General features: G+C 38.1%; 15 protein-coding genes across 15 annotated transcripts; 7 read left to right on the forward strand and 8 right to left on the reverse strand.

Moving 5' to 3' along the window:
- Positions 1 to 1208: 1208 nt before the first annotated feature.
- Positions 1209 to 1586, reverse strand: RO3G_17047 (uncharacterized protein; the record flags this gene model as incomplete). Its single annotated transcript, XM_067671631.1, has 2 exons — positions 1209 to 1345; positions 1541 to 1586. The coding sequence occupies 2 exons, from the start codon at positions 1584 to 1586 to the stop codon at positions 1209 to 1211; spliced, it is 183 nt and encodes a 60-aa protein (XP_067527636.1).
- A 137-nt stretch (positions 1587 to 1723) lies between these two features.
- On the reverse strand, positions 1724 to 2321 carry RO3G_17048 (uncharacterized protein; the record flags this gene model as incomplete). Its single annotated transcript, XM_067671632.1, has 2 exons — positions 1724 to 1787; positions 2227 to 2321. The coding sequence occupies 2 exons, from the start codon at positions 2319 to 2321 to the stop codon at positions 1724 to 1726; spliced, it is 159 nt and encodes a 52-aa protein (XP_067527637.1).
- A 244-nt stretch (positions 2322 to 2565) lies between these two features.
- Positions 2566 to 3000, forward strand: RO3G_17049 (uncharacterized protein; the record flags this gene model as incomplete). The annotated part of the gene is made up of 1 exon (XM_067671633.1): positions 2566 to 3000. The coding sequence occupies one exon, from the start codon at positions 2566 to 2568 to the stop codon at positions 2998 to 3000; it is 435 nt and encodes a 144-aa protein (XP_067527638.1).
- Positions 3001 to 4856: 1856 nt separating this feature from the next.
- On the forward strand, positions 4857 to 5601 carry RO3G_17050 (uncharacterized protein; the record flags this gene model as incomplete). The annotated part of the gene is made up of 2 exons (XM_067671634.1): positions 4857 to 5375; positions 5422 to 5601. 2 exons carry the CDS (start codon positions 4857 to 4859, stop codon positions 5599 to 5601), a joined length of 699 nt encoding a protein of 232 aa, XP_067527639.1.
- Positions 5602 to 6388: 787 nt separating this feature from the next.
- RO3G_17051 (uncharacterized protein) lies at positions 6389 to 7033 on the reverse strand (the record flags this gene model as incomplete). Its single annotated transcript, XM_067671635.1, has 1 exon — positions 6389 to 7033. The coding sequence occupies one exon, from the start codon at positions 7031 to 7033 to the stop codon at positions 6389 to 6391; it is 645 nt and encodes a 214-aa protein (XP_067527640.1).
- Positions 7034 to 7482: 449 nt separating this feature from the next.
- On the reverse strand, positions 7483 to 8526 carry RO3G_17052 (uncharacterized protein; the record flags this gene model as incomplete). Its single annotated transcript, XM_067671636.1, has 2 exons — positions 7483 to 8207; positions 8427 to 8526. 2 exons carry the CDS (start codon positions 8524 to 8526, stop codon positions 7483 to 7485), a joined length of 825 nt encoding a protein of 274 aa, XP_067527641.1.
- Positions 8527 to 9191: 665 nt separating this feature from the next.
- RO3G_17053 (uncharacterized protein) lies at positions 9192 to 9565 on the forward strand (the record flags this gene model as incomplete). The annotated part of the gene is made up of 3 exons (XM_067671637.1): positions 9192 to 9227; positions 9273 to 9356; positions 9398 to 9565. 3 exons carry the CDS (start codon positions 9192 to 9194, stop codon positions 9563 to 9565), a joined length of 288 nt encoding a protein of 95 aa, XP_067527642.1.
- A 729-nt stretch (positions 9566 to 10294) lies between these two features.
- RO3G_17054 (uncharacterized protein) lies at positions 10295 to 10904 on the reverse strand (the record flags this gene model as incomplete). The annotated part of the gene is made up of 4 exons (XM_067671638.1): positions 10295 to 10558; positions 10603 to 10624; positions 10718 to 10835; positions 10889 to 10904. The coding sequence occupies 4 exons, from the start codon at positions 10902 to 10904 to the stop codon at positions 10295 to 10297; spliced, it is 420 nt and encodes a 139-aa protein (XP_067527643.1).
- A 3593-nt stretch (positions 10905 to 14497) lies between these two features.
- Positions 14498 to 16750, forward strand: RO3G_17055 (3-isopropylmalate dehydratase; the record flags this gene model as incomplete). Its single annotated transcript, XM_067671639.1, has 1 exon — positions 14498 to 16750. The coding sequence occupies one exon, from the start codon at positions 14498 to 14500 to the stop codon at positions 16748 to 16750; it is 2253 nt and encodes a 750-aa protein (XP_067527644.1).
- A 315-nt stretch (positions 16751 to 17065) lies between these two features.
- On the reverse strand, positions 17066 to 18394 carry RO3G_17056 (uncharacterized protein; the record flags this gene model as incomplete). The annotated part of the gene is made up of 1 exon (XM_067671640.1): positions 17066 to 18394. The coding sequence occupies one exon, from the start codon at positions 18392 to 18394 to the stop codon at positions 17066 to 17068; it is 1329 nt and encodes a 442-aa protein (XP_067527645.1).
- An 876-nt stretch (positions 18395 to 19270) lies between these two features.
- Positions 19271 to 20447, forward strand: RO3G_17057 (uncharacterized protein; the record flags this gene model as incomplete). Its single annotated transcript, XM_067671641.1, has 8 exons — positions 19271 to 19388; positions 19444 to 19509; positions 19556 to 19647; positions 19704 to 19833; positions 19905 to 20035; positions 20089 to 20202; positions 20248 to 20287; positions 20368 to 20447. 8 exons carry the CDS (start codon positions 19271 to 19273, stop codon positions 20445 to 20447), a joined length of 771 nt encoding a protein of 256 aa, XP_067527646.1.
- Positions 20448 to 20683: 236 nt separating this feature from the next.
- RO3G_17058 (uncharacterized protein) lies at positions 20684 to 22060 on the reverse strand (the record flags this gene model as incomplete). The annotated part of the gene is made up of 5 exons (XM_067671642.1): positions 20684 to 21196; positions 21249 to 21560; positions 21613 to 21751; positions 21802 to 21895; positions 21961 to 22060. 5 exons carry the CDS (start codon positions 22058 to 22060, stop codon positions 20684 to 20686), a joined length of 1158 nt encoding a protein of 385 aa, XP_067527647.1.
- Positions 22061 to 23306: 1246 nt separating this feature from the next.
- RO3G_17059 (uncharacterized protein) lies at positions 23307 to 25406 on the forward strand (the record flags this gene model as incomplete). The annotated part of the gene is made up of 8 exons (XM_067671643.1): positions 23307 to 23317; positions 23400 to 23560; positions 23610 to 23760; positions 23813 to 23916; positions 24033 to 24215; positions 24400 to 24653; positions 24707 to 24818; positions 24916 to 25406. The coding sequence occupies 8 exons, from the start codon at positions 23307 to 23309 to the stop codon at positions 25404 to 25406; spliced, it is 1467 nt and encodes a 488-aa protein (XP_067527648.1).
- A 585-nt stretch (positions 25407 to 25991) lies between these two features.
- Positions 25992 to 26498, forward strand: RO3G_17060 (uncharacterized protein; the record flags this gene model as incomplete). The annotated part of the gene is made up of 2 exons (XM_067671644.1): positions 25992 to 26084; positions 26220 to 26498. The coding sequence occupies 2 exons, from the start codon at positions 25992 to 25994 to the stop codon at positions 26496 to 26498; spliced, it is 372 nt and encodes a 123-aa protein (XP_067527649.1).
- Positions 26499 to 26808: 310 nt separating this feature from the next.
- RO3G_17061 (uncharacterized protein) lies at positions 26809 to 27283 on the reverse strand (the record flags this gene model as incomplete). Its single annotated transcript, XM_067671645.1, has 4 exons — positions 26809 to 26982; positions 27084 to 27106; positions 27134 to 27167; positions 27263 to 27283. 4 exons carry the CDS (start codon positions 27281 to 27283, stop codon positions 26809 to 26811), a joined length of 252 nt encoding a protein of 83 aa, XP_067527650.1.
- Between the last annotated feature and the right edge of the window lie 302 nt (positions 27284 to 27585).

Genomic DNA, 27585 nt, shown 5'->3' on the forward strand with positions numbered 1-27585 from the left:
AAAAAAAAAAAAAAAAAAAAAAAAAACCATTAGACATTTTGCAACTTTGTAAAGTCAGATCCATATACCTTGTGTATTGCCAGCACAATTGATCTTAGACAACTCTTCTGCATCTTGCTTGTTGTCTCTAGCACTGAATCGGTCGTTTGCTTTGCTGCAAAATGAAACGAATGTGAAGTCGACCAGGGACCTTTCTTTTAAGTTCTCACACATCGCTTGCAACAATGAGACTCGCTTTTCATAACCATCGTCCGTTGGTGATTTTCGCGCATAGCCCACAATTGTGTATCCTTCGTCTTTTAAGCTCTGAATGTATGTCTGATATCTTGGTAGATAATCAGTGATTGTCTTGACTGCATTTTCTAGAAATTAAAAAATGTTTAGAATATCACGAAACGCGACATAACGAATTCTTTAAGCGTTCTTACCGATATATCCGTTCTTTAATACAGAGAGATCTTGTACTCAATCTGTTGCCATCATTCGTCAATTGTCTTTTTACAGGTATTGTCAAAAAGTTTAATGTTCGATGCGAACACCACTTTGTGAATGACATAATACTTTTCTCGTCAAAAATATTCGTATATTTCCAAGCAATGGACAACATTTCCTTCTGCGTTACACATTGGTGATTGGATTGTGCACAAGAAATACCATATTCATAATTTCAACGACCTGTGCATTGGTAGCTTAAAAAGCGTGTAAGAACCATAAAAGTATTGTGTTATTGCTTTACTTACTTAATAAAACATCAACAGCACTCTGTGTTTCATTGATTTTTGTACTTTCTACAATTTCTTCATTATATGTGTGGTAGCGAAAAGGATTCATATTAATTGTTGTCCGCCAAACCAAATAGGGTTCCGTAGGATCATTCAGATAACATATATCAACATCCATAGCATCAAGTCCTTTTTTTTATCAGTTTGGCAGCGCTTTCTTTGGTATATTTTTCGCCATCAAACATACAGATAGCTTGATTTCTAACTATTGTCGTCACATCAACTGATATAATGAGCAAAACGAGTTTTTTTTTTTTTTTTTTTTTATTTCATTTTACTTAGAGCAAACCTAACGGCCCCGATTAAATTAACTTTAATACCTCGAAATCAAAAAAGTTGTCACCCAACGGACTCTATTAGCGGCCCTATTAAAGTTAATAGGAATTATCAGACCTATTGTGAGATTGAAGTTTGTGATGTTTTATACTATAAAGTAGGCTTGTTATAAAGGGTTTTTGACTTGAGACCAAGTTTTTGAATAGTGTTTGGCTCCCAAAACAGTAATAGACTGAATATAAATTTGCTTGTAATAAGTGACCACAAGATCTTGTTAAGTAGATCAACTGTTTTGAGCAAAGTAAAATAAAAAGATAAAATAAAAGGGATTACAATAAAGTGTATATGCTTCAAGGGACTTCTTGTTTTTGATGTTAAGTAAAATAAAAGAAAAACAAAAGAAATTTACTTTGAGTGATATTTATCATGCACACGTGTTTGTTGATATTTTTTTCTACCTTGATTTTTACATTGGCTTTTACCTTGGTGTTGTGCTCCAAAGATAATCATTGTATAGTAATCAAGCATTATTAACGATTGATAGTGTGAGTATATGGAAATGTAGACTTATTAATATGTATGTATATCCACCAAAATAGACTGGTGAATGAGGAGCAAGTGCTTATATTAAATTATGTAAAGATCTGCATAATAGAATATAGCATTTAGCCATCTGCATAAGGCTGTGAGCATTTCGCCATCCGCATAGTACATATATTAATATCTACACTGTGAAAAGTATATAAACTCTGGACATATATTATTAAATAAAGTCATATATAATTTTGGGTCCTATTGAAGTATCCACTTTTATTTTATTTTTTTCGCTTATAGGTTGCTTCTCATGAAAACTTACAAAAGTATAAAATTGCTGCTGCTTACCTCAATCTTATCGCTGCATTATTGACTTTTGCTGTTAGTGACCATTACATGGATTTCCTGTTTCGACATTTATCCCAACACTTGTAAGAATGCGAAACGAAAGCTTTAAATTGACTTTGCTTCACACTCTTGCAGGCTTCTGTAATTCTCTTTGATAAAATATCTTTCTGCAGAAACCTATGGCGCTTCACCTTGCTCTTTGCCACTGCCCAGATTTGTTCAATTGGGTCAAGTTCAGGAAAAAGTAGGAAGATGCACAGATTTATATCCTCGCTACTCAATATACTTCTTTATGTTTTCATGCGTATGAATGGGCGCATTATCCATGACGACATAGTAACCTTTCATATGCGGATGTTTGTCCATTTCATCTAGAGTCATTTTTAAGAAACTAAGGTAGTGACTTGAGGCTTTGAGCGAAATTCAATCAATTACATCATCAGGCCTTCACAGACATCTCGTCTCACATGTTTTTTAAACCCTCAGGAAACTAGAAGCAGTTGTATCTCCAAGAATTACTCTTGGTAATCTCCAAATACGTAGAGACAGGGTTCTTGAGTGGAAAAGTAACGAAAACAAGAATTGGCATAAAAGCTGCGTTTTCATTGATGAAGCAGGTTTTAACATGCATATTTGTAGACACTTTGGTAGATCCAAGAGAAGAATACCTGCTAAAGCGCCGATTCCTTCAAATAGAGGTATTACAGTATCAATCATTGGCGCTATTTTTGAAAAGGAAGTGATTGATCTCACACTTCGTAAGCCAAAGGCTGTTCAGAAAAAAAAGAAGAGTAACAAGAAAAGAAGAAGAGAAAATGGCAAGGCTGAAGTAGTTGAAGTAAACAGTAGAGTAGGTGCTCGTAGTGAGCATTTCATAGAGTTCTTGATCGGCGTCATGGACATATTGGATCAATTCGATATGAAAGGGTGTTATCTTGTTGTGGATAACGCTGTTATGCATAAAGTCACTGAGGTTAAAGACTTAATTGCATCGCGTGGATATAAAGCTGTGTACTTGCCATCTTATTCATCCTTTTTGAATCCTATTGAATTATTCTAGTCCAAATTCAGAGGGGGGTTAGGAGAGATTGCCTGAATGCAACCTAAGCACGAGAATTATTGTATCAGTTGATGATTGTGTAAATTGGATAAACCATTCATGTTCGTTTTTCGATAGATGTCTGGCCCTTGAGCCAATGCTTTAAGAATGCCATCCACAAAATGAAATTTATTATCCGCAAACTAAAAATCACTGTCCGCAAATTTATAGTCAAAAACCAATCGATCTATTATTTGAAATACATTCTAAAGCCGCTATGATTGTCAATCGAATACAATCTATTTTTATTGCATTTTCTTGTGCCTCACTGCGTCATGCATACAGGCTGAAACATGGCTAAAGACGCCATCCAAAGAAATGAAGGGCACTTGTAGATCGTATAAACCTTCATTTCATGACAATCAAAAGTTAGGCAGCTAATAGTCAAGGTATTCTTTCTCAAGTGAAACAGTCTGTCCTCTTCTTTTGCTTGTAGACTGAAGGGTTTATTTTACAGGAAAACAAAACAAAAAAAAAGCGAGGTTACACTTTAATGACAAGGTTCAGCTACCGACTATTGTCAAAGAAGTTGCCTTTTTTCCATTCTCTCTCTCTCTCTCTCTCTCTCATCAGAGAAAGTTTTGATTCTTAATCATCCTTCTTTCTATTCTTCTCTTTACTCTTTAAAAGAAGGCCTTTATCATTTTCTTTATAAAAGGTCCTCTTTTTTAAAAAAAGAAAAGGCTACAAAGAGACTGAAACGTATCTCTCCTTGTCTTCTTCTTTCAGCTGCTTCTGAAAACGATCACGTTCTCTTTCTTTTATAAACATGAATGCATGTCTACTTGCGGAGATAGTAGGATGATAGGATGCTGAGGAAGATGTAGAGCAAGAGGAGGATGAATTGTATAAAGTGATTCTTGATTCACTGTAAAAATGAAACGATGTGTGTGTGTGTACTTGTTGCATGAGAAAAACAGTGCGTATACCCATCAGTGGACATTGAAATCCCCTTTTTTTTTTCTACCTTACCATTTTAGCTGCATTTGTGTTGCAAGTTTGAAGTACAATACGGTCTATGTATTCAGATTGATTGCTAATCATGTTGACGTGTGTTTGCAATAAAAAGATCTCAGTTTTTGCGCGTTACGAATAAGAGGTGAGAGTTAAAAGTGTGTACGACGAGAATAGCATACAAACTAAGAATTCTATTTTCTTTGTTTCAATCGGAATAACTAAAAACAAGAGATTTTCTTTTATCTTGCCAACGGAAATAATTCTTTAAAAAATAGATTCATTAAAGCCAACGATCTTGTTACACTAAATTTAGAGCTTAAAAAAGATGCTACGTTGAAAACAAAGAAGCATTTTTACATATAAAGAAGGAACAAGTATCATTCATTCTATTTATTCTAATGAAATATAGCATGTATACAAGTGTACACAAGAAAGAAAAAAAAAGATAAGTAATTCACATTTTAAAAAAAAAAAAATAAAAATTTTTGCTGTTAAACTTGACGAATAAAAGCAGTTTTGAAAGATGGTTACTAAAAGCACAAAAAAAAAATAAGAATCTTTTTTTTCTTTTTTGAAACAAATAGTATCAAAAGTATGAGAAAATCAAAAGGACAAGTACCATTGAACGTGTGTACGCTCATTGTTATCTCATCTCATTCTCCTTCTTTGCCTAGTGACTCACGTTACACCAATCTTGTATCTTCTTTTCTGTCCAGTGAAACTAAAGGATTTTATTTTCCAATTAAAATATCCACAGTCCATTCCATCATTTTTCTCTCTTTTTTTTTCATTTTTTTTTTTTAAATTGTACGAAAAAAAAAAAAGAAGAGAGAGAGAAAGCACAAGAGTGAAAGAAACAAATGGGAAATGCACAGTCCTCAGGGGACACAACCTCCGTTTTAACCGAATCCAGTTACCCATCCGTAAAGACCAAGAAACGAGCACCACCCCCGAATCCCTACAGTTTCTTTGACAATCAATATGCCGTCCCTTCACCCGGGCCCAATTCACCTCGAAAACAATCCACGACCCACTCCTCTTCTCGATCGCAGCACAGCAGCAGCAAGAGTCACAAGGAAACCGTCAATTTCTTTGAGGTCGCTGCTGTCACGACCGAACCGACTGCACCCAAGAAAGCCAACTCGAATCCATCCACACCTGCATCCTCCATCAAGAAATCATATATTCATTCTGCATCGCATATTCCTCAATTAACGCCCACCGCATCCAGGTCATCCATTGCCACCAACAGTTCGAATCGTAGTCAGCCAAGATCCAATAGTGTCATGATCGATGGACGTGCGTACCTAAGGGACCATACAACCAAGAGCTTCATGCTGCCTTGTGATGATGATGAAGCAGACCGTTTGATGACATTGGTAAGTGAGAGGAGATCGATTCGACACTGTAACTCATGTTGATTAGCATTATATATTGAAAACCATGTTTCAGTGGAATTTTATATCGCCCGTGCATGAATTGCTCGTGTCAGAGAAAAAGCATAAAGTGCTCGACATTGGCTGTGGACCAGGGACTTGGGTATTGGAGATGGCTACAGAATATCCCAATTCAGGTATATATAAAAAGAACATTGAATCACCCTAAACTGATGCATCCGACAGAGTTCTATGGTCTGGATGAATGTGCCCTGTTTCCGACATCGATCAAACCAGGCAATGCTCACTTTCAGATACATAATATTCTCAAGGGTCCTTTACCCTTTGAGAATGAATCCTTTGATTTTATTTATATGCGATCCATGATGCTCTATTTATCACCGACCGAATTATCCAATTTACTATCCGAAATCTATCGTATTATGAAACCCGATGCCTACCTTGAAGTGGTCGACACAAACTACACCATTCGAAGGGCTGGCCCCCTCACGAATTCGATTATCAACACAGAATGTGAGTGAATCAATAATAATAATAATAAAAAAAACTGACAAAAGAGATAGTGAAGCAGCGAATGCATCCTGTAGGACAGATCAATACGGTCGAATCCAACACACATCATCCTATCTTTACATTCTTAATGATGACCACACCCCAACAACCCACCATCAACTTCCTCGGTCACTTTCTCGACATCTCTCAGGACCATGTCGCCTTACCCATCGGCCACTGGACCGGCCAGCAGCTCGACGTGCTCCACACCCAAAACTTCAAGTCCTTCCTGACCGCCCTGCACGTCCAAGAGCGACCGTTGTTAAAAAAGGAAGTGGACGACATCCTGGAAGAATGTGAACGGTACAAGTCCTATCTGGACTGGTTTGCTTGCTATGCTCGAAAACCGTCGGGTCAAGACGGGTTGGAGCAGAGCACGTTGGACTCGATTGATGAATTCGTTCAAGGTTTTGTAGATATTTAAAGAATTTATTGAATAAAAGCTAAGATCGAACGATCGCCAAAGCTCGATGGGCTTCCGACAGTTGGGATTCAAGCACACGGATACGGTCCTCGAGCGATTGCTCTTTGAATACAAGTGTCCCTTTTTCAGATTCCAGCACGGCCACACGGGTCGTCAGTCTTGCATTTTCAGAGGCCAATGCTTTCACTTGTTCTTCTAACTGTTCCATCTTGAGCACCTTCTTCATACGTGAACGACGGGCGGCATCCGTGTTCTTTTGACGTTTGACAGCGACCTCATCGCCGGCCTCGATCCCCTTGCGTTTCACCGTCGGTGGGTTGGGTGGGCCCGGACAGGGAATCGCTGTCTTGGGCATCAAGGGAGCCAGGCGACGCTTGGCAGGTTGGATCTGAACCGGTTGAGGTGGAGGCAGATGGGTGTCGATCATGTCCGGAAACAAGGAAATGAAGTCGGCGGGAGGAGGAGGCAGGGAGGATTCGTTTTCAGAGACCGGGCTGGCAGTCAGGGGAGGAGAGATGAAGCCAAAGAGATCGTGGTAGGGATCTGTCTTGAACATGTCGTGTGATAGCCAGTCGGTGTAGAGTGGATGGAATTCTTCTGGGTGAGTCATGGTGGGTTGGGTTGGGGTGGGTTGGGGTGGATAGAATGGGTTTTGTGGTGTCATGGTTGATTTTCTAGTTTTTCTTTCGGTTGCAAGTGGAAGGTTCGTCGGTAGTGTAAGCAAAGAAGGGTTTATTGGGGAGTTGATAGCCAACTTTTTCAAAGGACATATTTAACAAAATTAACAAATTAACAAGATTTAACAAAGAGATTTGAGATTTTAAACAATTAAAAAAAAAAAAAAAAGGGCGAGAAAAGATTTAAAAGGCAATCATTTTGATGAATTCAAAGGAGAAACAAAATGAGAAAAGAACAATCAAAATAAGGAAGAAGAATAAAAAAAGGTAAAAGGTGTGTTGTATGAAAATTAATTAAAAAAATCTCTAAAGAAGAAAAAAAAAAAAAAGGACTAAAAATTTTTTTTTTGTTTTATTTTATTTGATGCCATCCAAGCCTTTTGAAATTCATTGGCTCATGGAGTATGGCTCATCGCCCATGTTGTATTTTCATTGGCTAGTGTTTCATCTGCCAAATCCCTTGATGGCGACTCTTTTTTTTAGGGATCAACAAACGACCCAAACGAGCCTGTAACTGTCTCTGTCTGACTTTGCCAACATCGGATTTACGTGGGTCTTGATCTTTGCCATCGACGACCCAGTTGAGTGCGTTGGAGGCTTTGAGGATCTTGATCGTGTCATGGTGCCGAGGTCGCTTCGGTAGCTTACTGGGTGGCACCATAAAAGACGTCTTGGGTCGTTTTTTATCACGTGACCTTTTCCTTGCACCCTGCTCAATCACAATCACCGGTTCCAGACTCTGTTTTCTTTCCGTCCTGTCCTCCCTGACCGTCCTCGTTTCCTCTTGACTCTTTGGCTCCTTTGCTGACTCTTGATCATGCCTGAGATCCTCTTGCTGCTTGCTGCTTTCTATTTTCTTTTGGACGTCAGACGAGGTGCTCACACCAAGGGGTATAATAGAATGTTGATGAAAGAATGAAGTCAGCGCATCCTCTTTTTCTCGACGCTTCGGTTGACCCACCACGACCTGGGGTAGTTCTTTTGTCTTTTCTTCTCCTCCAAAAAGTTGATGGATGACAGAATAGTCCTTTTTGGAAGGTATTGAATTCAGCAAGAGATCTTGAAGATTGTGTGTCGTGGGTGAAACAAAGTCAACATCAACAATGGATCGTTTTGGTAGGATCCTACGTTTTGAACGTACTTGAATGGTCATTGCAAGATCTATCAAAGCCTTGGTTTTTCTTTATTAAAAAAAAAGAAAGGGAAAAAAGTCACTTTTTGAAACAGAAAGGGACTCGAATGGGCCTATCCTTTTCACTCTATCCTTTTTGTTGACTGTGCCCTTTTTTTTTACTTTTCAACAGTCAATCAAAAGTGTTGGATCGTTTATGTGGACTGGTGTTTCTTAGGGAGAGGTCAAGATGGGCGTTTCGAAAGTACAAGGATGAGGAGGAGTCAGGTGATGATAGTCAAGAAGCAGTAGTGCATGTTTTGATTGTAATTTGTCAGTGATTCTTTCATCAGACTGTGTTGAGTTCATTGTTTTAGATGGACCTGATCAAAGAAGAAGAGAAGCATGTTTCTTGTACTTTTGTTTTCTTTCTTTTGTGGACCCTAAAGAATCCATCGATTCTGCTTTTCTCTAGGATGATATCACACTCGTCCTTGAAGACTAGGCTTGAAGGGTGCTTTAGAAGAGTGTAAAAAGGGGGTAGAAAGCATCAGTGACTTGTTTGATAAAGCCTAGGGTGAGGTAAGTGGGTTGAAGGTCTAGAATGTTGATATCAGACAGAGTTCATTCGAATGCATTTTTAGATAAACTCGGTTTTATACTCAATCCTAATCGCTCTGACACAAAAAACGAGTTTATCTTTATGCATGTCGAGTGACACCAACAAAAATAATGAAAAAGAACACACGTCTTTACTCAACAAAAAAGAAATACTCAGCTGATAAGCTACAAGTATTCTCAAACAGCACAGGCACTCGATCGTATCATCATGACATCTTTCATAACCTCTCTTTTTTCCTTGAATGATTGGTTCTATCCTCATCTTTTTTCTCATCCCATCCATGACAAGCCTCTATAAAATAAAGTTAAGCTTTTTTTTTTTTCTCTCGATAAAAAGGGCCAATGAAATAGGATGTAAAGGACGATCGATTCTTTTCTCTTTCTTCTTTACAACTTTTTTTTTTTAAAAAAAAATGTCTCCAGCTCAAAGAAATCAAATGGATATGAATGTAAGGAGGGATGGTATTTAGAGTCTTGATCTTATTCTTTATTAGAACTTGAACAAAGAAGAAAGAAGGTTGATGAGAATGTATGGCAAATTACCTGATCGTAAAGATCTCTTGAGTCATAAATTCAAGGTAAAGCATATCAGTGGGAGGATGTCTATTGATATTTGCAGGAACGTAAATATTTTGATTCTGGTGATTATGAGCTAACACGAGCTGGTAAAGAGACATCGACCGCCATCGGTTCGCAGCATCCTTCACCCGAAAGTATTCCTCATTCAAATCCAGTGTCTCACTGTCCTGTAAAAGAAAGTCCTTTGGCTGAAACGAATATGGAATAATAAAATAGGGGCTTTTAAAAAAGATATATATTTTATTATGAATTATAGAATATTGTATACACTTGTTTATTGATGAGATGATGATGATGATGGATGCTCCACAATCGCACTTTTTTGAATATCTGCCAAAACTTTTAAACGTGAGTGAATCGACCCGCATGTTTCACCGAAGTACCATCCTCTTCCAACTGTCTCTGCAGCAAGGCTTCACCCAACCTTCTTCTTCTCATCTCTTCTTCTTCTTTATCCAGTGCCATCGATTGACTGAATGAATCCAATCGATTGGATCCCTTGATACTCTCGGTCGAACGATAGGCCAAGATGGGTGCCTGGGAGGAATTCATGGAGGTGGTCTCTAGCAGAGCCTTTTCTTGATGAGGTGAAGTCAGTGGCTGTTGAGCGATGGGTTGTGTATTTTGGTTGTTGTCATCATTGGATCCAGCAATAATGGGTATGAGTTTATTATTCTTTTTGTTTCTACGTGAAATCACAGTGATCCAAGCCAGTGCTGCAGCACCACAGATCAATGCAATCACTGCAATCACGATCACTGCAATAGCCCATCCTGGCAATCGATCTTGATTGAAAGCTTGAGAATCAAGATGGTCTGGATGATCATTCTCTGTACTGTTGGTTGTATTCGTTGAATTAGTGGCTGTTGTTGTGCTATTGCTACTTTTGGACGCATTTTCTATTCAAAACGATTATTGTCTCTTTTCTTTTTAAATATCAAACTACTTTACGGGTCACTGTGAAATTGAAAGGTCTAGGATATTGGCTGTTGGGATCCGACAGTTCGACTGTCACATTGGCTGTCGAAGGTAAATAGAATCCATACATTGTCAAGTTTTGACGGGTCGTACTTGAATCTAAAAACCAAGAGTCATCTACAGTGACATTGATACCTCCTGTGCTCGTTGTCAGATTGTTGAAGGTTTTCACGTTGACATAGGCATAATTGATGATATAATATAAATAAAGGTCCAAATAACTCTATTCTTTTTTAGTTTTCTTTTTTAAAACATCATGACACCTACTGAAGTAACATAAAATGGGTTACTATTTAAAAAAGAAGAGGGTTTGTTTTTTAGTAAAGGAGAAAGAGAGGAGAAAGGATGAAGGGGGGGGGGGAAAGGATTGTTGAGTGCTTACTTGTATTTCCATATAAAATAATGATTGGTTCCATTTATCCATATATCAGTTGGTGTTGGTAAACAGGATGATATACCATTATTCTCTTTAGAACATGATTCAACTAAACTATCAAAGTCTATCATGGAATTTTAGTTTTTTTTATTTATTTTTTTGAATATTCATCTTTACCACTTCCTTCACTCATTTTTTTTTTTTTGTCTTTTTAAGAAAAAAAAGGAAAAAGAATTAAATAGAGAAAGTGAGTAAGAGAGCTTAGAGATTTAAAAATAGAAAGTGTTGTGTTTGAAATAATCTTTTTGTGACCCAAAAATGTAGCTTTTGTAAAGAAAAATATTAAAAAAAAAAAAAAAAAAAAAAAAAAGAGAGAGAAATGAATAAAAAGATGGAGTATTAAAAAAAAAAGAGAGAAGATGATGTCGTAATAAAAATTAAGGAGAACGAGCTGAATTCGCCTTTTTTTCTCTCTCTCTCTTTTTCTTTAGGGTTCCCAGATATTGATATGTGATCAAAACATTTTTTTTTTTTTTGCGTGAGACAGGGGCAAAGAAGATCTGAGTTACAACGTCTAGCCTCGGGATACTTTATTGACAACTGTCTCTGGTAAAAGAAAGTTGAAATGATCACTGTGACATACAAAGGGGAGAAGAGTTCATGTCGAGCCAGTTTTGTCAGCGTAGTAAAAAGGTTTAAAAAACAAGATTAAACAAAAGTACAACAACAAACATCATGAGTGGCTTCTGGTTTTTTATGTTTTAAATGATGTCCCTTCTATCTGTTTTTACAACATTGGGGAGACACTTGAATAAAGAATGGATGGCTTGCTTGATTCCCTTGTACAAGAAACGAGTGAATATCTCAATGGCCCATGTCTTCTTTTGATCACCCCTTTGAAAAACACAATACGCGTCCATCAGATTTGGCTTAAATTTACTAAAAAAACACTTTTTGAACACAAGTGCTTTATCCAAGAATGCGCAGTTTGATCAAAGCCAACCTTCTTTTTAATACATGTCTTGTACGGAATCAGGCTAAATGTTTTTATTCTACTTTACAGAAAACACTGACAGCTTCTTTTTCAAGTCGTCATGATAAAGGACACATTATCCTTCTCTTGTTGCGATCTTTTAAATTTTATATCCGTGGCTTATTTAAAACATTCACAGACAAGTGTATTCTATTTGAAAATGATCAGCCAAAGTAACATCATTTGGTTTTATATACAAAAACTACCTACTTTGATCACACTTTACACAAGATCCACTCTAACTTTTTTTTTTTTTTTTTTTTTCTATCAATTCTATAAACATGGCACAAAAAAAAACACGTTTTCACCCAATTTGTTGGTTTCAGTCTGAGTGACCGACATCCAATTTAAATTGAATTATTTTAAAATTGAATTAGTTTAAAATTAAAATATGCCTTCTTGGACACGATAGAAAAGGTAGGCAAGATAATCTGTTTTGGTCATCAAGAATTCGTTGCTTGTGTTTATAGAAATGAAGACTTTTGCCAAGGAATTCGACAGGATATGAAATAATGAGATTGTGTAATTTAATATAAACTTTTTTTTTTTTTACAGTGTCACTAACGCGTCGTCTCTCTCTCTCCTAAAACTTCCACTCATCATCGGATAACGATTGGATGACAAGAGATACAAAACAGAAAGAGGGTTATGTGTCATTCACTAGAAAAGTGGAGGTAAATAAGACTCTCCCCCTTAATGCCACTCAGCCAAATAAAAAAGGTATCCATGCTTTTTCCCCCATTGATTTCATCGGATCGTTGTACAAAAAAGCAAACAGTGCGTTTTTTTGTGTACCTTTGAGTCTCTATTGTTGAACATGATTTCTTTTCATTCACAGTGTCAAGAAAAGGATCTTTATTGTTGAATACGAGATAAATAATAAATGAGGCTAACAAGTGATGATACTTTTTTTTTATTCTATTCCCCCCTCTCTTTTCTCCTTGCTTTTAATAATCTAATAAACCAAGTCAATAGAAAGTCGATGAAAATCATAAATGCTTACAACTGGATCGACTACAATCAGGACACCAACTTGTTTCAAAATATCTTTTATGGACAAGACAATAGCTTTTACCGCGACTAAGAAGATTCAAGACGATATGTTTTGTTGCCATGTACATTGGATGATAAAGAATTAAAAAAGAAGGTGAATTTAGTATTTATACTTACTCTTCATGTTTCACATTCCACACAAATAAACTATACACAATAAGATGTGAAATAAAAGAACATAAAATCACAAGCTAATCATGGGAACTTTATTTTTCAATACAAAAAGAATGATGCCTTTCTTTTTTTAAAAAAAAAACAAGGGGGGGAGAAAGGGGACAAAAGCTTAATAGAATATGGACATGATTCTATTCACGCGTTACTTCATGACGTGCCACTGCTCTTTTTTTTTTAAAAGGTTCCCTGAATAGCATCCCAAAAGAGCCTTTGTGAGTGAGCAATTACGATTTTACACAGAAGCCACTTGACAAGCTGAATGAAAAACAAAAAAAAAAGCGCCACGGTTCAATAAACATCACACGACATAGCATTCATTTTTATTTTGGACGAGAAAGAAAGGAAGGTGGCCCTTGAAAGATCAAAAGAAAAGCAAGATCCGAACGTTTGGATGGGCCTTGTACGATTCCAGTTGGGGGATGATGGAGTGCGTGTTGAACTGAAAATCACAGATTTGTAAAGATGAAGTGAATCAGGGTCTGTGTTGCTTTTGTTTATCGCATGATGCCCTTTCACTGTTCACAAGTTGATATCTCGAGTTCAACGCACATTTTATAAAAGAGGGGGATTCAACCAGAAACAACAAGACTTGATTTCAAATAGACAAAGAAAGCCATTTGGTAAAACTGTCAAGGTGGCCAGCATCACTGATGTCGATAAAACGAAACCTCCCCTTGGAAGAATGCTACTTTCCATGTCACACTGTCAAACAAATGATTTTTTCTAAAAACATAAAGTGACACATGCACCACACTAGGAAGGTGGCATGCTCAAGTCAACCTGCACTCTATTGACTCCTCTTGTCGCTTTCGTATCCTCAGAGTCATTCTATGTTGCTGTGCAAAAAGAAAGAGGGGACCCATTCAAATCAAGATCGAACCATAAAATAACAAGCCCTGATCACCATGTCGCGCGTTGCCTATCCTTCTTGATGCTTTTGTTGATACCCCCTTTTTTTTATGTGGGCCATAAAACGGTCAAGAAACAAACCAAGTACAACCATGACTCCATCTGACGCTTCCACCTCATTCTCTTTGACAAGTAAAATGATCAAAAATTAATTTCAATGATTTTAGACTCATAAAAAGTATTTCAAAAAAAAAAAAGGGGGGGGGAATGAAAAAGGATGATTCGATCTGTAAACAAGTAAAGCTTGTGATGGCTAAAGTCAAATGTCTATCATTTCGGATACAGTAACCATCAGGCACATGTTTTTTTTTGAAATCAACCTTTAAATACGATAAAAGGGACTCTACCAAATTGTCTTGTTTTCATAAACCAAGGCAAAGAGGGCATCAAGAAAAAGGGAGATTTCATGCGACACGTTCCGTGTGAAGGATGTGAACCGGAGCGAATCAGATTCCTAAGTCACGCCTCCGGAAGACCGGTACTGAAAGACACAGAAGCCAAGATTGACCAATCAGCTTCATTTCTGGAGGGCGTCCATGCGAAGAGGTCGCCTTTTTTTTTTCTCTCTCTCTCTTTTTCTTTTTTTTATTTACCCACCCTTTCTTACACTACACACAATGTCTCGTACGCTTTACGATAAAGTCTGGGATGATCATGTCATCGATCGTCAAGAGGATGGTACTTGCTTAATCTATATCGACCGACACCTCGTACACGAAGTCACCAGTCCCCAAGCATTCGAAGGACTTCGTAATGCCGGTCGTCCCGTCCGTCGACCCGACTGTACCTTGGCCACCGTCGACCACAACATCCCGACGAGTTCCAGAAAGAATTTCAAGAACATTGCTACGTTTATCAAGGAAGCCGATTCAAGAACCCAGTGTGAGACGCTGGAGCACAACGTCCAGGCCTTTGGTTTGACTTATTTCGGCATGGAAGACAGCCGCCAAGGGATTGTACATATCATCGGCCCCGAGCAAGGCTTCACGCTGCCCGGAACGACCGTGGTCTGCGGCGACTCGCACACATCGACCCATGGTGCGTTTGGCGCCCTGGCCTTTGGCATCGGCACCTCTGAGGTGGAGCATGTGTTGGCGACCCAGACGCTCTTGCAGAAAAAATCAAAAAACATGCGTATCCGGGTCCAAGGCAAGCTGGCGGCCGGTGTGACCTCCAAAGACATCGCGCTTCACGTGATTGGCCTGATTGGGACCGCCGGTGGGACGGGCTGTGTGATTGAGTTTTGTGGGGAGGCGATCGAGGCGCTCTCGATGGAAGCTCGCATGTCGATCTGTAACATGTCGATTGAGGCCGGTGCGCGTGCGGGCATGATCGCGCCCGATCAGATCACGTTGGACTATCTGCGGGAGAAACCCTTGGCGCCCAAGGGCGAGGCGTGGGATCGTGCGGTGGCCTACTGGCAGTCACTCCGGTCCGATGCAGACGCTCGCTATGATCTCACCGTCGATGTGAACGCGGCCGACATTGCCCCGACGGTCACTTGGGGCACCAGTCCTCAAGACGTGGCTCCCATCACGGGCAAGACGCCCGATCTCGATCGCATCACCGATCCTCTCCGTCGTCTGGCCGTTCAGCGTGCGTTGGATTACATCGGCCTCGCTCCCAACACGCCCTTGGAAGGCGTCAAGATCGACAAGGTCTTTATCGGATCCTGTACCAACTCCCGGATCGAGGATCTGCGTGCGGCGGCGGCCATCGTGAAGGGCCAACGAGTGGCCGACTGGGTGGAGGCCATGGTGGTCCCTGGATCTGGCCTGGTCAAGTTACAGGCAGAACGTGAAGGGCTGGACAAGATCTTTCTGGACGCTGGGTTTGACTGGCGAGAGGCAGGTTGCTCCATGTGTCTTGGGATGAATCCCGATCAACTCAAGCCCGGCGAGCGTTGTGCGTCGACTTCGAACCGTAACTTTGAAGGCCGTCAAGGCGCCGGGGGTCGTACCCACCTGCTGAGTCCAGCCATGGCCGCGGCGGCTGGCATCAAGGGCTACTTGACGGACGTGCGTCATATGGAGGCCGCCGAGGTCTCTGTCGTCGCCAACGCCAGTGTGCCTCAAGCGATTGTTTCCGAATACGATGGATCTGCCCAGGCCTCCGAGATCCCTGAGGACACGAGCCCCATCGTCCGTCCTCCTCACGATCCATCGACCTCCACCAACGCCAGCACCGGCATGCCTCCCTTCACCACCCTCAAAGGATACGCTGCCCCTCTGGACATCTCCAACGTCGATACCGACATGATCATTCCCAAACAGTTCCTCAAGACCATCAAGCGCACCGGTCTCGGTCACGCCCTCTTTTACGCCCTTCGTTTCGATCCTCACACCGGTCAAGAAAACCCGACGTTCGTCCTCAATCAAGCACCCTTTCGTCAGGCCCGTATCTTGGTCTGCACCGGCCCCAACTTTGGCTGCGGCAGCAGTCGTGAACATGCTCCCTGGGCCTTTAATGACTTTGGGATCCGGTGCATCTTGGCTCCTAGCTTTGCAGATATCTTTTTCAACAACTGTTTCAAGAACGGCATGCTTCCCATCGTCCTCGCTCAACATCAGCTGGAGACGATCGCTGCCGAGGCTCGAAAGGGCGCTGAGATCGAGGTGGATCTGATCGATCAGGTCGTGCGTTTCCCGGGTGGTGAAGCAAGATTCGAGGTGGAAGCGTTCCGAAAGCATTGTTTGGTGAATGGTTTGGATGATATCGGGCTGACGATGCAAAAGGCAGACAAGATTGATCAATTTGAATCCAAACGGACTCAACTCTGGCCCTGGTTGAATGGCCAAGGCTATAAAGGAAAGGCTACCAAGATTGCAGTCGGTGGTGGTCAACAACAACAACAAAAGCTTGATTGGTAAATCTCTTTATACCTGCTCTATTGCACTAAAAAATAAAGTCGTGTATATCCTACTTGAATCATCTCATCTTTGTTATCCTATGTAAAATGTATAAAAAGTTTTTTTTTCTTTCTTTGGATGAATTTGATTTATTTATAAATCTATGTTATGTGTGGTAGTCGGTATTTATCACAGACAAAAAAAGGAGCAAATTTAATTTATACACAAAAGCAAGCTTTTTATTCAACATGATTTTTTTTTTTGAAACGATTTTTTTACAGTTTAGATTCTTTTTTTTTTTAAGGTGTGAAGGTATACAGATTAAAATGGGATGATTTAAGCAGTTTGCCAGAGAGAGTGAGCGGCATCAGGAGTCCAGGTAGGGTTGGAAGTGTGGCCTTGAAGACAGACATAAGTCTTACCGTGGTACTTGACGCGGTCACCAGCAGCATAGGTACCAGTAGGGTTCCAATTCTTACCACTGCGATCGTCATCAGAATCGCAAGACTTCTTCTTGTGCTTCTTTTCATCATCCGAGTCGCAAGACTTCTTCTTGTGCTTCTTTTCATCGTCCGAGTCACAAGACTTCTTCTTTGGCTTACAATCCTTCTTTTTGGGCTTGCAGTCCTTCTTCTTGCGCTTTTCATTGTCAGATCCAGAGTCAGAATCAGAATCAGAAGAGTCAGAGTCACTGCCAGAATCATCGCTACAAGACTTCTTCTTGGGCTTGCAATCCTTCTTCTTCTTGGGCTCACACTCCTTCTTCTTGGGCTCACACTCCTTCTTCTTGGGTTCACATTCCTTCTTTTTGGGTTCACACTCCTTCTTCTTGTGCTCTTCTTCATTACTTCTCTTTTGGTTTTCAAATTCCTTCTTTTGTTCTTCGAGACGTTGACGTTCAGCATCGAATTCAGCTTGTTCGCGACTGCGTCTTTCTTCCTCTTCCTTTTGAAGACGAGCCTTTTCTTCTTCTTCATGTTGTTCTTGTTCTTCCTTTTCTTTGTGATCATCATAAAGTTTCTTACCGAGGAAACCAGCACCGACAGCGAGAGCACCACCGAGAAGGGCACCACCGACAGCAATACCCGTCGACTTGGTCTTGGAGGCCTTCATACGTTCGGCATGGGCTTCATGCACAAAGGATTGACCACGGACGGGTTCACCTGAGAAATCGGGTTGTTGAGAGTTGGGGAAACCTTCGGCGGCGAGTTGCAAGTGCAAGACACCGGCCGATTGACCCTTGAGATCATAGACATCAAAGAGACCGTTCATGTAGGCACCGTGGGAATGCACGATTTGGTTGATGGGAATCGCAGCAAAACCGATCGCTTCATCCACCGTGCTTTCTTCGTTCATGACCTCCACAAACAGATTGGACTCACCATTCAGGTCGATCTTGAAGGTTTGCTCCCAGCTGGCGTTCTCACCCGCGTTCTTTTGAGTAAAGGTCTTGAGGAAGGAATCCTTTTGGTTCAAGTCCAAGGTGAATTGAAGGTAGGGGTCTTGCTTACCAAACTTTTGGACGGCAATCAAGTTTCTGGCAGAGACGACATGAATAGAGAGAATGGTGCGAGAACTGGTGGTAGAGGAGGTGACGTTTGTGGAAGAAACACCGTCAGAAGTGGTAATGGTAGTATAGGTAGTAGTGGTTTCGGATTGGTACATGATTTTCAGAAAGAAAAAGGTTAAGAAGGTATTTTCACCGTCTTCTGTTCTTGTCTTTTATACTTTTTTTTTTATAAAAAGAGAACTTTTCCTTTAAATCGATTTGTGGTCCCACGAAAATTTCCTTAAAAAATCAAGCTTCCGTTAATTGCATAAAACCAAGCGGCGCTTTTCACGTGTATAGCGGCTTGAAACTAAATAAAAGAAAACAAACAATAGAGAATAAAGGAAGCAAACGACTTGTTTATGAATAATAGACTTTGAGTTGTAAAAATATAAAGATTTTATATTATCTCCAGTAAGAAATAAAGAAAAAGATCGTTTTCTTGTGGTTAGAAAAGTCAAATTTAGTCTGAAACTTTAAATGGTTACGGTAGGAAGGAGGGTTGTACACGACTAACAAACTCAAAGGGAAAAGCGAGAAAGAGAAAGAACGAAAGGTTCTATTATTAACATGTCTTATAAAGCAACCCTTATATTCTATACGTATTCTAGGTTTCTTTTCTTTTTTTCTTTAGATGACATAAAATAACACGTTAAAGCAAAATAAGATTATTTATATGCAGTGACCAAAATAATAAACTATATTAAATGTAACAAACCGCGTTCTCTCACCGGTTCCTTGATTTTTTTTTTGACTTTATGCATCCAATATGCAGTGACCACTTTATTTTCTTGTATTCTTTTAATTCTAGAAAAAAAAAAAAAAAATACAGATGTCATTCATAACTTGTCAACGTTTTTTATTCTTACAAATTTTACAAGTGAATATTAAAAAAAGTAGCATGAATCCCCCCTGTATCATCGGAGTTATGCTGTCAAAAAACATAAGCCTCTAATGCTCGAAATTTGATTTTTTTTTTTATTTTTTTCAAAATGAGTAAAGTTTTTAATTTTAAAAATGGCTTCCCAACTCTAACAGAATGGACAAAGATCTTTAAAAGCAAAGCAAGTTCATCACCAAGAGCAACACTTGGAAATTCAATAACGGCCTGTAAGAATAGTAACAATATTGTAGTACACACAGTTTGTTTATACTTTAAATATAGTAAATTCAGCTAAAGCTTTAAATATAAAAAATGTTCAACAAAAGACAGCTGTTGAGATATATCCTGGTAAATAGAAACCATGATATCAAGTAGAAATAATGACAAGAAATAGGACTTGGTATTTGGACAAACGCATTGAAAGAGATTGGATTCAAAAGAGTATTGACTTTAGAACAACAACCTAACTATTTTCAGTGGATGAAAGTAAGCCAAGGAATTATATAAAAGTTTTATTCAGTAAACTTATCTAAATGCCACAGCAAGTCTCTGAAACATCGAATGGAGTGATTGAAACAATAAAGAAAGATGGATATGATTGGGATACTTACACTTTTCTTAAAGATCCCAACTATTTAGGAACATTACAAAACGCAGATTGGTCTAAAGGTAGTAAATGATTTCCTGGTTTAGTGTCCTCTTGAATAACACTGCTCTAGTGCATCCGAATATATTCTTTACAGGTTTGATACCCAAAGGTAGAAAGGGAGAGCAACTTTTATCACAATTCATTTGCTGTGTAAACAACAAGATGGCAATGCAAACATTTGGCCGTGTGCCGATGGCGTTCTGGATTCCGGATCAATTATTTACTGTAACACAAACGAAATGATGATAGAAATAGACACTCATTTTTTTAATCTACAGAAATTCACGGCTGGACCAGGCGATTCGAATCGTTGTAAAATGAGTGTTGTGGCTGAGGCATGTTCGAACTTGAAAGTGATTTATACAACAAAAGAAGGGGATATCTATCCAGAGGTAAAGCTCACAATATGAATAACTTTATCTTATCTGTTTAAATAGTCTGTGTATCATCTTGTATCCATCGTACCTTTAGAAAAAAGTAAAATAAAAGGTAACAATAATAATTATGCAAAAAAAGGGGTAAAAATGACGTTGCTAAGCAACTTTAAACTTTCATAGCTGACTGGGATGTGTTTGAGTATGTTTTGAAACACTTGTTTGTTATGCGAAGACAGCCTTTGAAGTCAATGGTTAGGTAAATAAATGCAGCTTTTATTTATTACATGACCATCTAAATCATATCATCATTGTTAGGACATTAGGACCTGGTGCAGAAATCATACTTGGTAGACTATCATTTGATACAAGCATTTTAATTAGAGATCTTTCTGCTGAGCAATTGAGTGAAGTAGCTCAAAAGTTTGATGAATGGCCACTGAGACCTAAAGTTTTATTTGAAGATGCTTCCGTGTTTTTAACAAAACAACAATAAACTCTATAGATTATCTTCTTCATAACCCCAATTGGGTGCCTTTTTCTTATTTTTCTTCTTCTTCTTCTTCTCTTGTATGGTTGGTATCACTTCTTCCTCTTCAAGTATGACGGCATCCATCTGTTCATTCAAATCATTCACATCCTGTCCAAAATCAAAAGTCTCTTCATCCGCAAGCATCTCCTGTCTTAATTTTTCCAAGTTGTCAGTATGTCTCTTGCTCTTCTCATGGCTTATAAACTGTCTTTCGCTCTTGTAACCTTTATCGCACACAACGCAATAAAAGTCTTCTCCGGCCATCTCCTCTTCTTCTTCATACATTGCCTCTTCTTCCTCTTCCTCTTCTATCTTAGCCCACTCAGGCTCCTCATATTGATCAATCTTTGCCTGCATCTCTTGTCTTTTACGTTGCTGCTTAGCCTTTTGTTCTGCTGCGGCTGCCTCCTTTCTCTTTTGTTCTTCATCCAAGTATTTTTTCACTCGTGGATCACGTTTCTTTATGAATTGTGCTAGACTCTATAGTCAACAAAAGCATTAACACATTTTCTTTCATGTTTATCTAGCTTACCCTAATCACATCATTGTATTCCCTTTTAGCAGCATCTCTTGCCTTTTTATTTTCTTTTTCCATCGATCGACGCACAATTCGGTTAGGTGCATCTGACAATCTCCATTTTTCAACCCAAATAAAGGGCTTTACAGTCGAGAAATTAAGCCAGGCATTATAAAAGTCTCGAACATCTTCTATAAATGGTGTTTTTTCATTTCCAAAATTTGGAAACGGTGTGTATTTGGTATCATCATCATCATTACTTCTAAACGACTCTTCTTCTTCTCTAGCTAACTTTTCAAATAAACTGCGATATACATTATAAAAGCCCTATCATCGGGAAATCAGTTTGGATGTATACACATGAGCTTGTTGGTCTTACTCTGGCTGTATCTTCATAACCTTTAAATTCTGATATACTAAAGTATCGCATGAGATCCTCCGCTGTTGTGCCAGTACTACTGTCTTTTTGACCCTTTGTATCATCGCCTCGTAAAATGGCATCTCGATGTCCATCGTACCTAATTTGAGATTAATTGCTTATATTAAAAGATAATATCAATAGTATTACCAGGATCTTTCTTGTGGATCTGAAAGAACTTCGTAAGCTTCATGAATTAAAGCAAATCTTTCTGTGGCTTCTTGAATTCTATCCCCATTTTTATCTATAATTACAGGTCAGCAAAAAAAAAAAAAAGAGCAAAACCAAAAAAAAAGAGGTTGATTTTACCAGGATGCCATACAAGTGCTTGCTTTCTATAAGCTTTTTTAATATCTATATTGGTAGCTTGACGTTCAACACCAAGTAAATCATAATAACAGATACGCATTTGCTTCGCAAAAAAAAAAAAGAAAAAAAAAAAAGAAAAAACAAAATTGACAGAATCTCAGGAGGTGTTTACAGTCACATCAAGCTAATAAAAAGAACAAAAGGATACAAAATAAGTGAGGGAGTTTAATCATGAAACTTTATCGATGGTTGTCTTTTTGCAGAGCCAGAATCGACTGGCTGCTTGTAGTCATATTCAACAAATATAGTGCTAGTAGTAGCTTCAGCATATATCTGATTTTAAGAAAATGTAGTGCTATGTCGCAGCTTGCCATCATCAAAAGGGGCGGACTCAGCCTTGGCTAACATGTTCCATCGTTTATACTCTGCCTATTTTGGCCCACACCGCTCTTAGACGTGCGCCTGTTCTTGTATTTTATAGATAAATAAGAAATAAAATAAAGTGCATTATACCAATCTCAATAATTACGAGATAATTGTTTTTAAACAATCAGGGATGACATGTACCTCAGCATAAAAACTATTTTTTGATGGATATTCAATGGTATGATGAGAAAAGGAAAAAAAAATATTACTGCTTTAGGATTATTTGAAATAATATGGCCTATATTCATATAGGTACTGGTAAACTATTCTCAAAACATCTTAAATCGATAATATAGACATAAGATCAGCAATTTCTTCTTTATTGTTTCTTAAAGCATCCTCTTTCAGAAAAGATAGATCAAGTAATCAAATTCGAATGCTCAGCTCTCCATACTTTGGATTGGGTGACATTTTATTTTCTATAACCGTAATATTGCGTTCTGTATTGCCTGCATCAGCGATGCTCGGATTTTGTCTATTAGTTGGGATCAGGTTATATTGTTTGCTTTATTAGTTGGCTTTGGTATCAGTGGTTAGAAAGAGCCTTGGCCTTGAACATATTGAATATGCAGGAATAATAGAAAATTAAAAAGGCGAAAGAAGCTCGATTTCTTTGGCTTTTTTCTTTTTACTTTTTTATTCAACAAGAATGAAATTGTGGCTGCTTTGCTTTCTACCAACAGTTATAATATGTCAGACTTTTAATTATGTATCGACTTTTCCAAAGAATAAGCTTTATAGCTTAAAACCAGATTCAATAGGATTAGATAAAGTGGATGGTACAATTGCAGCCTTCGGTGACTTTAATGGAGATAAATTGTACACACAACTTGCTTTGCTTTTTCTTTGAAACTCACACTTCTCTATAGTACAGACTTGTTTATCTTGAGCTCAGATCAAACTTCAGTAACAGTTTATTTATGGAATCACTGTAAGTTGCTATTGTTACTGCTGGAGACATGAAACTAAACATGTCTTGTAAAAGTGGATTTTACATTCCATTCTTTACCTAGTACAAAATGGATTCAGCCAGGCTATATTATTACTAATGTAGTACCTGGAGACTACAACTATGATGGTCATCTGGATGTTTTATTGATGGGACAAGAAAGTCCAGAAAAGTCAAGCGAAATTCAAATGCAAATTTATCTTGGCAATGGCAATGATACCTTTGGTAAGAATGAAAATAATATTGAATCTGGGAAACTTATTTATAAGAATAGAATCTCAACCGATCAAGTTACCTTCAGCACAAGGTGCTTTACCTATTGTTTTGGATATTAATGGAGATATGAAGACTGATATTTTGGGATATTCAAAAGAGACGAATCAATTAAGTACATGGATGAATATGGGCGATTCTTCTTTTAACTTGTAAAGCAAAATCATTTTTTAAATCAAATAAGGCTCAGTTTATTTGTTGTAGAACATTGGCTGATACAATGTTTGATAAGCAATCCATTGATCAATGTACTTGGGCAAATCCACACTCAAATGCCTTTGTAGATTTAGATGGCGATTGTCTTGCAGGTAATAATAGCTTTTTTTTTTGTTTACTTTCATAGACTAAAAGAATGTAGACTTGGTATTTGTATGTTCAAAGAAATCAACAAAATCGATTCAGATTTATACGAATTCAAGAAAAGATGGATTTAAATTATCTCAACAAGCTGATTTACCAACTGGAGCAGGTCCTTTGAGTTTTGCTGACATTGATGGTGATGGATCGATTGATATCGTTTTCCCTGTTTGTCAGTCGTCAGGTTGCAGTATTCACGTTGTTTATAATCAACAAATGGGATTATGTAGTAAAGGAAAAGAAGAAAACTGTAGAAAAGCAAATGAGTTATGTATTGCGGATCCAAACTTTAAGTTTGATTTTACGTCACCAAATTCAAAAGTAGTGAACATTTCATATCACACACATCATCGTGCCTAATGCTTTATCATAGAACTATGTTGTTTATGACATTGATACATATTTAAAACAAAAGGAAACGATTCTTACAACAGACAGTCATTTTAGAGGGAATTTACCTGTTGCTTTACATACAGGAGATTACAATATGGATGGATATCCTGATTTACTTGTCACTACCACCCAACGCGTTGTATTACTCCAGTCAGTTCTTTGTAATCAAAAGCTTTGTACAAAAGAAGCCATTGAGGCAGAAAAGAGATCATTTTCTATTGTTACAACTGGTGCTGATGCATTAGAGAATGTATCAAATCCGAGACAAGCCGCGTTTTTTGATATAGATGAAGATGTAAGTAGGAATACTTCAAGTTGAAAAAAAGGGATTCATCTCTTTGTATGTAGGGATCCTTGGATATTCTTGTGCTTCAATCCACTAGTACTTCTGATGCTAGTCGTATACCAAACTTCATCATCAACAATTACTTTAATGACGCATTCTTTTTAAAAGGTTTAGGTAATAGAGCTGACCTTTTTTTTTTTAAAAAAAAAAAAAAAAAAAAAAAAAAAAAAAAAAAAAAAAAAAAAAAACAAAGTTATTCAATTGCATGTAGTTTTGAATGGTGTCTCTAGCCACAGAGGATATGGTGTTAGTTATCCAGGAGCTTCATTAAAGTTCACAGTATTGGACACATCAGGCGTCAAACGATCCCATCAAATATCACAATTATCACAATCAGCTTATCTCCCGCTACTGACGCCTTACTGTCTCTTTGGTCTGGGTAGAACGAACAATTATGTGGAGGAGATGTTTGCGGGTGTGACAAGACATCAAGAAAAGAACTATTACATGCATGAGGGCGTCATTCCTAATTCACAACTTGTCATCTTACCTTATCAGCCTGAGGATGTACAAGATAGTTCATCATGGAAGGTAGAGTTATATATCAAGCCAGGAGATTATGTACCTTGGGTATTGGGTGTCTTGACTACTGCAGCCCTTGTCTTGGGCATTGTTGTGGTTGTATTGCGTGTTATGGAAAAGAGAGAGGATGAGATGGAAAGGCAAAAGACACTACATATTATTAACTTTGATGCGTTATAATAAAAAAAAAAAAAACACCCGTGTAAATATCGCTTAAATGCAACAAAATCATTTTTTGTTATCCTAATGTAAGGATAGCTTATTTTAAGGCAAGAAATCCAAATAACCTTGAGAGTGTTCAGAGAATTATTATATAATAAAATAGACGCATTGTTTCTAGAGATAGTTAATCTTTTACATATTATGCTTTCTTAATCATCCTTGGAAGCTTTTTTAAAGTGATGCCAGTACCATAAAAGCAGTACTCAATCCACAGCGGGTTTTTCAACGCCCAGCCAGAGGCTTTACAATGCCCAAACGGCGACTTTGTAGTACGATTTGATCTTTTATGTAATGCAACACTGTCTTCATCATCTTTGATTTCCACATCTAGCATAGATACTGAATACAATTATCATTTGTAACTAAAAACCTCAAAATAAAACGACGTAGGTTTCGACTTTTACTGTTCCCATTTAATAAAAATAAATATAAAAAAAATAAGCGAAGCTCTTAAGAGGTGATCTTACAATTCAGTCCATCAAGGAGGTTAGAGCAGAATTCATCACTCAACCTTTCTAAGATGATACCACTGATAATACTGATATGATCACTAAAAATACCATCACTAATGATGCTGATGCTATGTCTTCTACTACCACAGCTTCTACATTCGCAGCAAAAGAAAAACTAAACAAGGTAAGTTTGAACAAAGAAGATATCAGCTCTTTATTAATTACTTGTTCTTTAGAAGACAGTCTTAAAAAAAACCCCCAAAAGTCGCTTACCATCTATAACTCAGCCGCATATTTAACAACACCTCACAAACCAAAGATGCAAGTCATTAATCAAGCTAAGCTAAAGGACATTTGTGCTATAGGAATGGTGCTTTTAGAAAGCAACCCTGATCGTACTGAAGCGGAAGAAATGAAGGAGTGCAGGTCAAATGCAGCTGGCCAAGCTGAATTCAAATCACCGAAAGAGTTTCCTCAAGTCAATGCGTTTATTAAAGATTGTCTTGGCAGCGACATCGATAGCTTACCTTGTGTTGCTTGGTTTCACCCGATACTAGTAGCTCTATTAGATCAGCAAAGAGACTTACACGAATGGTAACCCTGTCACTCATTAATTTCACTCCCAATCATGAGCAATTTCTTCTGCTGATTGGAAGTCACGAAAGAAGTGTATTTGTAACTTACTTTGTCCTTCCTTTTAAGTACCTATCACAAGAAACTGGAATTGCTGCCATGTCTTGATGTGAGAAGCAAGTGGAAAGACAAGCTGCGGAGAGTTTAGAACTCAACGACTATCAACTTGCTGGATATGAGCACAGGTTTTCTGATGGCCCTGGCGTAAGTATGATAACAAATGACAAAAAACTTTTTATTGAATCCAGTAGTGGTATCAACAAACAGAATATTTCTTATAATTTGGACGATGCTATCAGGATAATTATAGAATATTCAAATATCTTGAAATGTATCATTAAAAAGAATAAGAATGTATCCATTGAAGAAATCGACAAGAAAGAAATTTGCAGTCTCCAGAGGATTCTATAAAACTTGACCTCGTTTATGTTAGCCTTCAAACATTCAAGCTGTAAACAGAAAGTTATTGAAGTTCGCTCTTCATCTCTCCCAGTCGATTGGAACTCTCGATTTGCTTGGCTATCTATGTTTGCGCTTATGACCACTTTACTTGTAAGAACTTGAGTTCATAACCTATCCAACAAGTATTAATATGCCTACCTCTAACAGCTAGTACAGATTGAGCAGGATGAGGCTAACAAGAAACTGATACAAGAGTCTACAGACTATACTAAGTTGGTTTTTGTAAAAGTGTCCAGTTGTTTGAATCAATGAATTAAACATCATTACTACTATCAAGGTAATCACCATGTCATTATATTATGTATAGTATATCGCTATTCTTTTTACTTATACAAAAAAACTCCTAATTGATCTGTCTGAGTCGCTAGCAAAGATAATAAAAAAAAAAAATCAAAGTAAATAACCTTTCTTAAAAAGGGTGTTGTTCTTCTTTTATTTCATGACAACGCAGACTTATCAAGTCAAGTAAATCCACCATAAAGTCTGGTGCTTGTAGCTGACTGTAGGTATAACCTCATGAACATAAAAATGCTGCATTCTTTTGATCCTAGGCTAGGTATAACTCGTTCATAAGGAGAGTTGTACATAAG

This window comes from Rhizopus delemar, genomic scaffold, assembly GCF_000149305.1.
Source record: "Rhizopus delemar RA 99-880 supercont3.25 genomic scaffold, whole genome shotgun sequence".
Classification (NCBI taxonomy): Eukaryota; Fungi; Mucoromycota; class Mucoromycetes; order Mucorales; family Rhizopodaceae; genus Rhizopus; species Rhizopus delemar.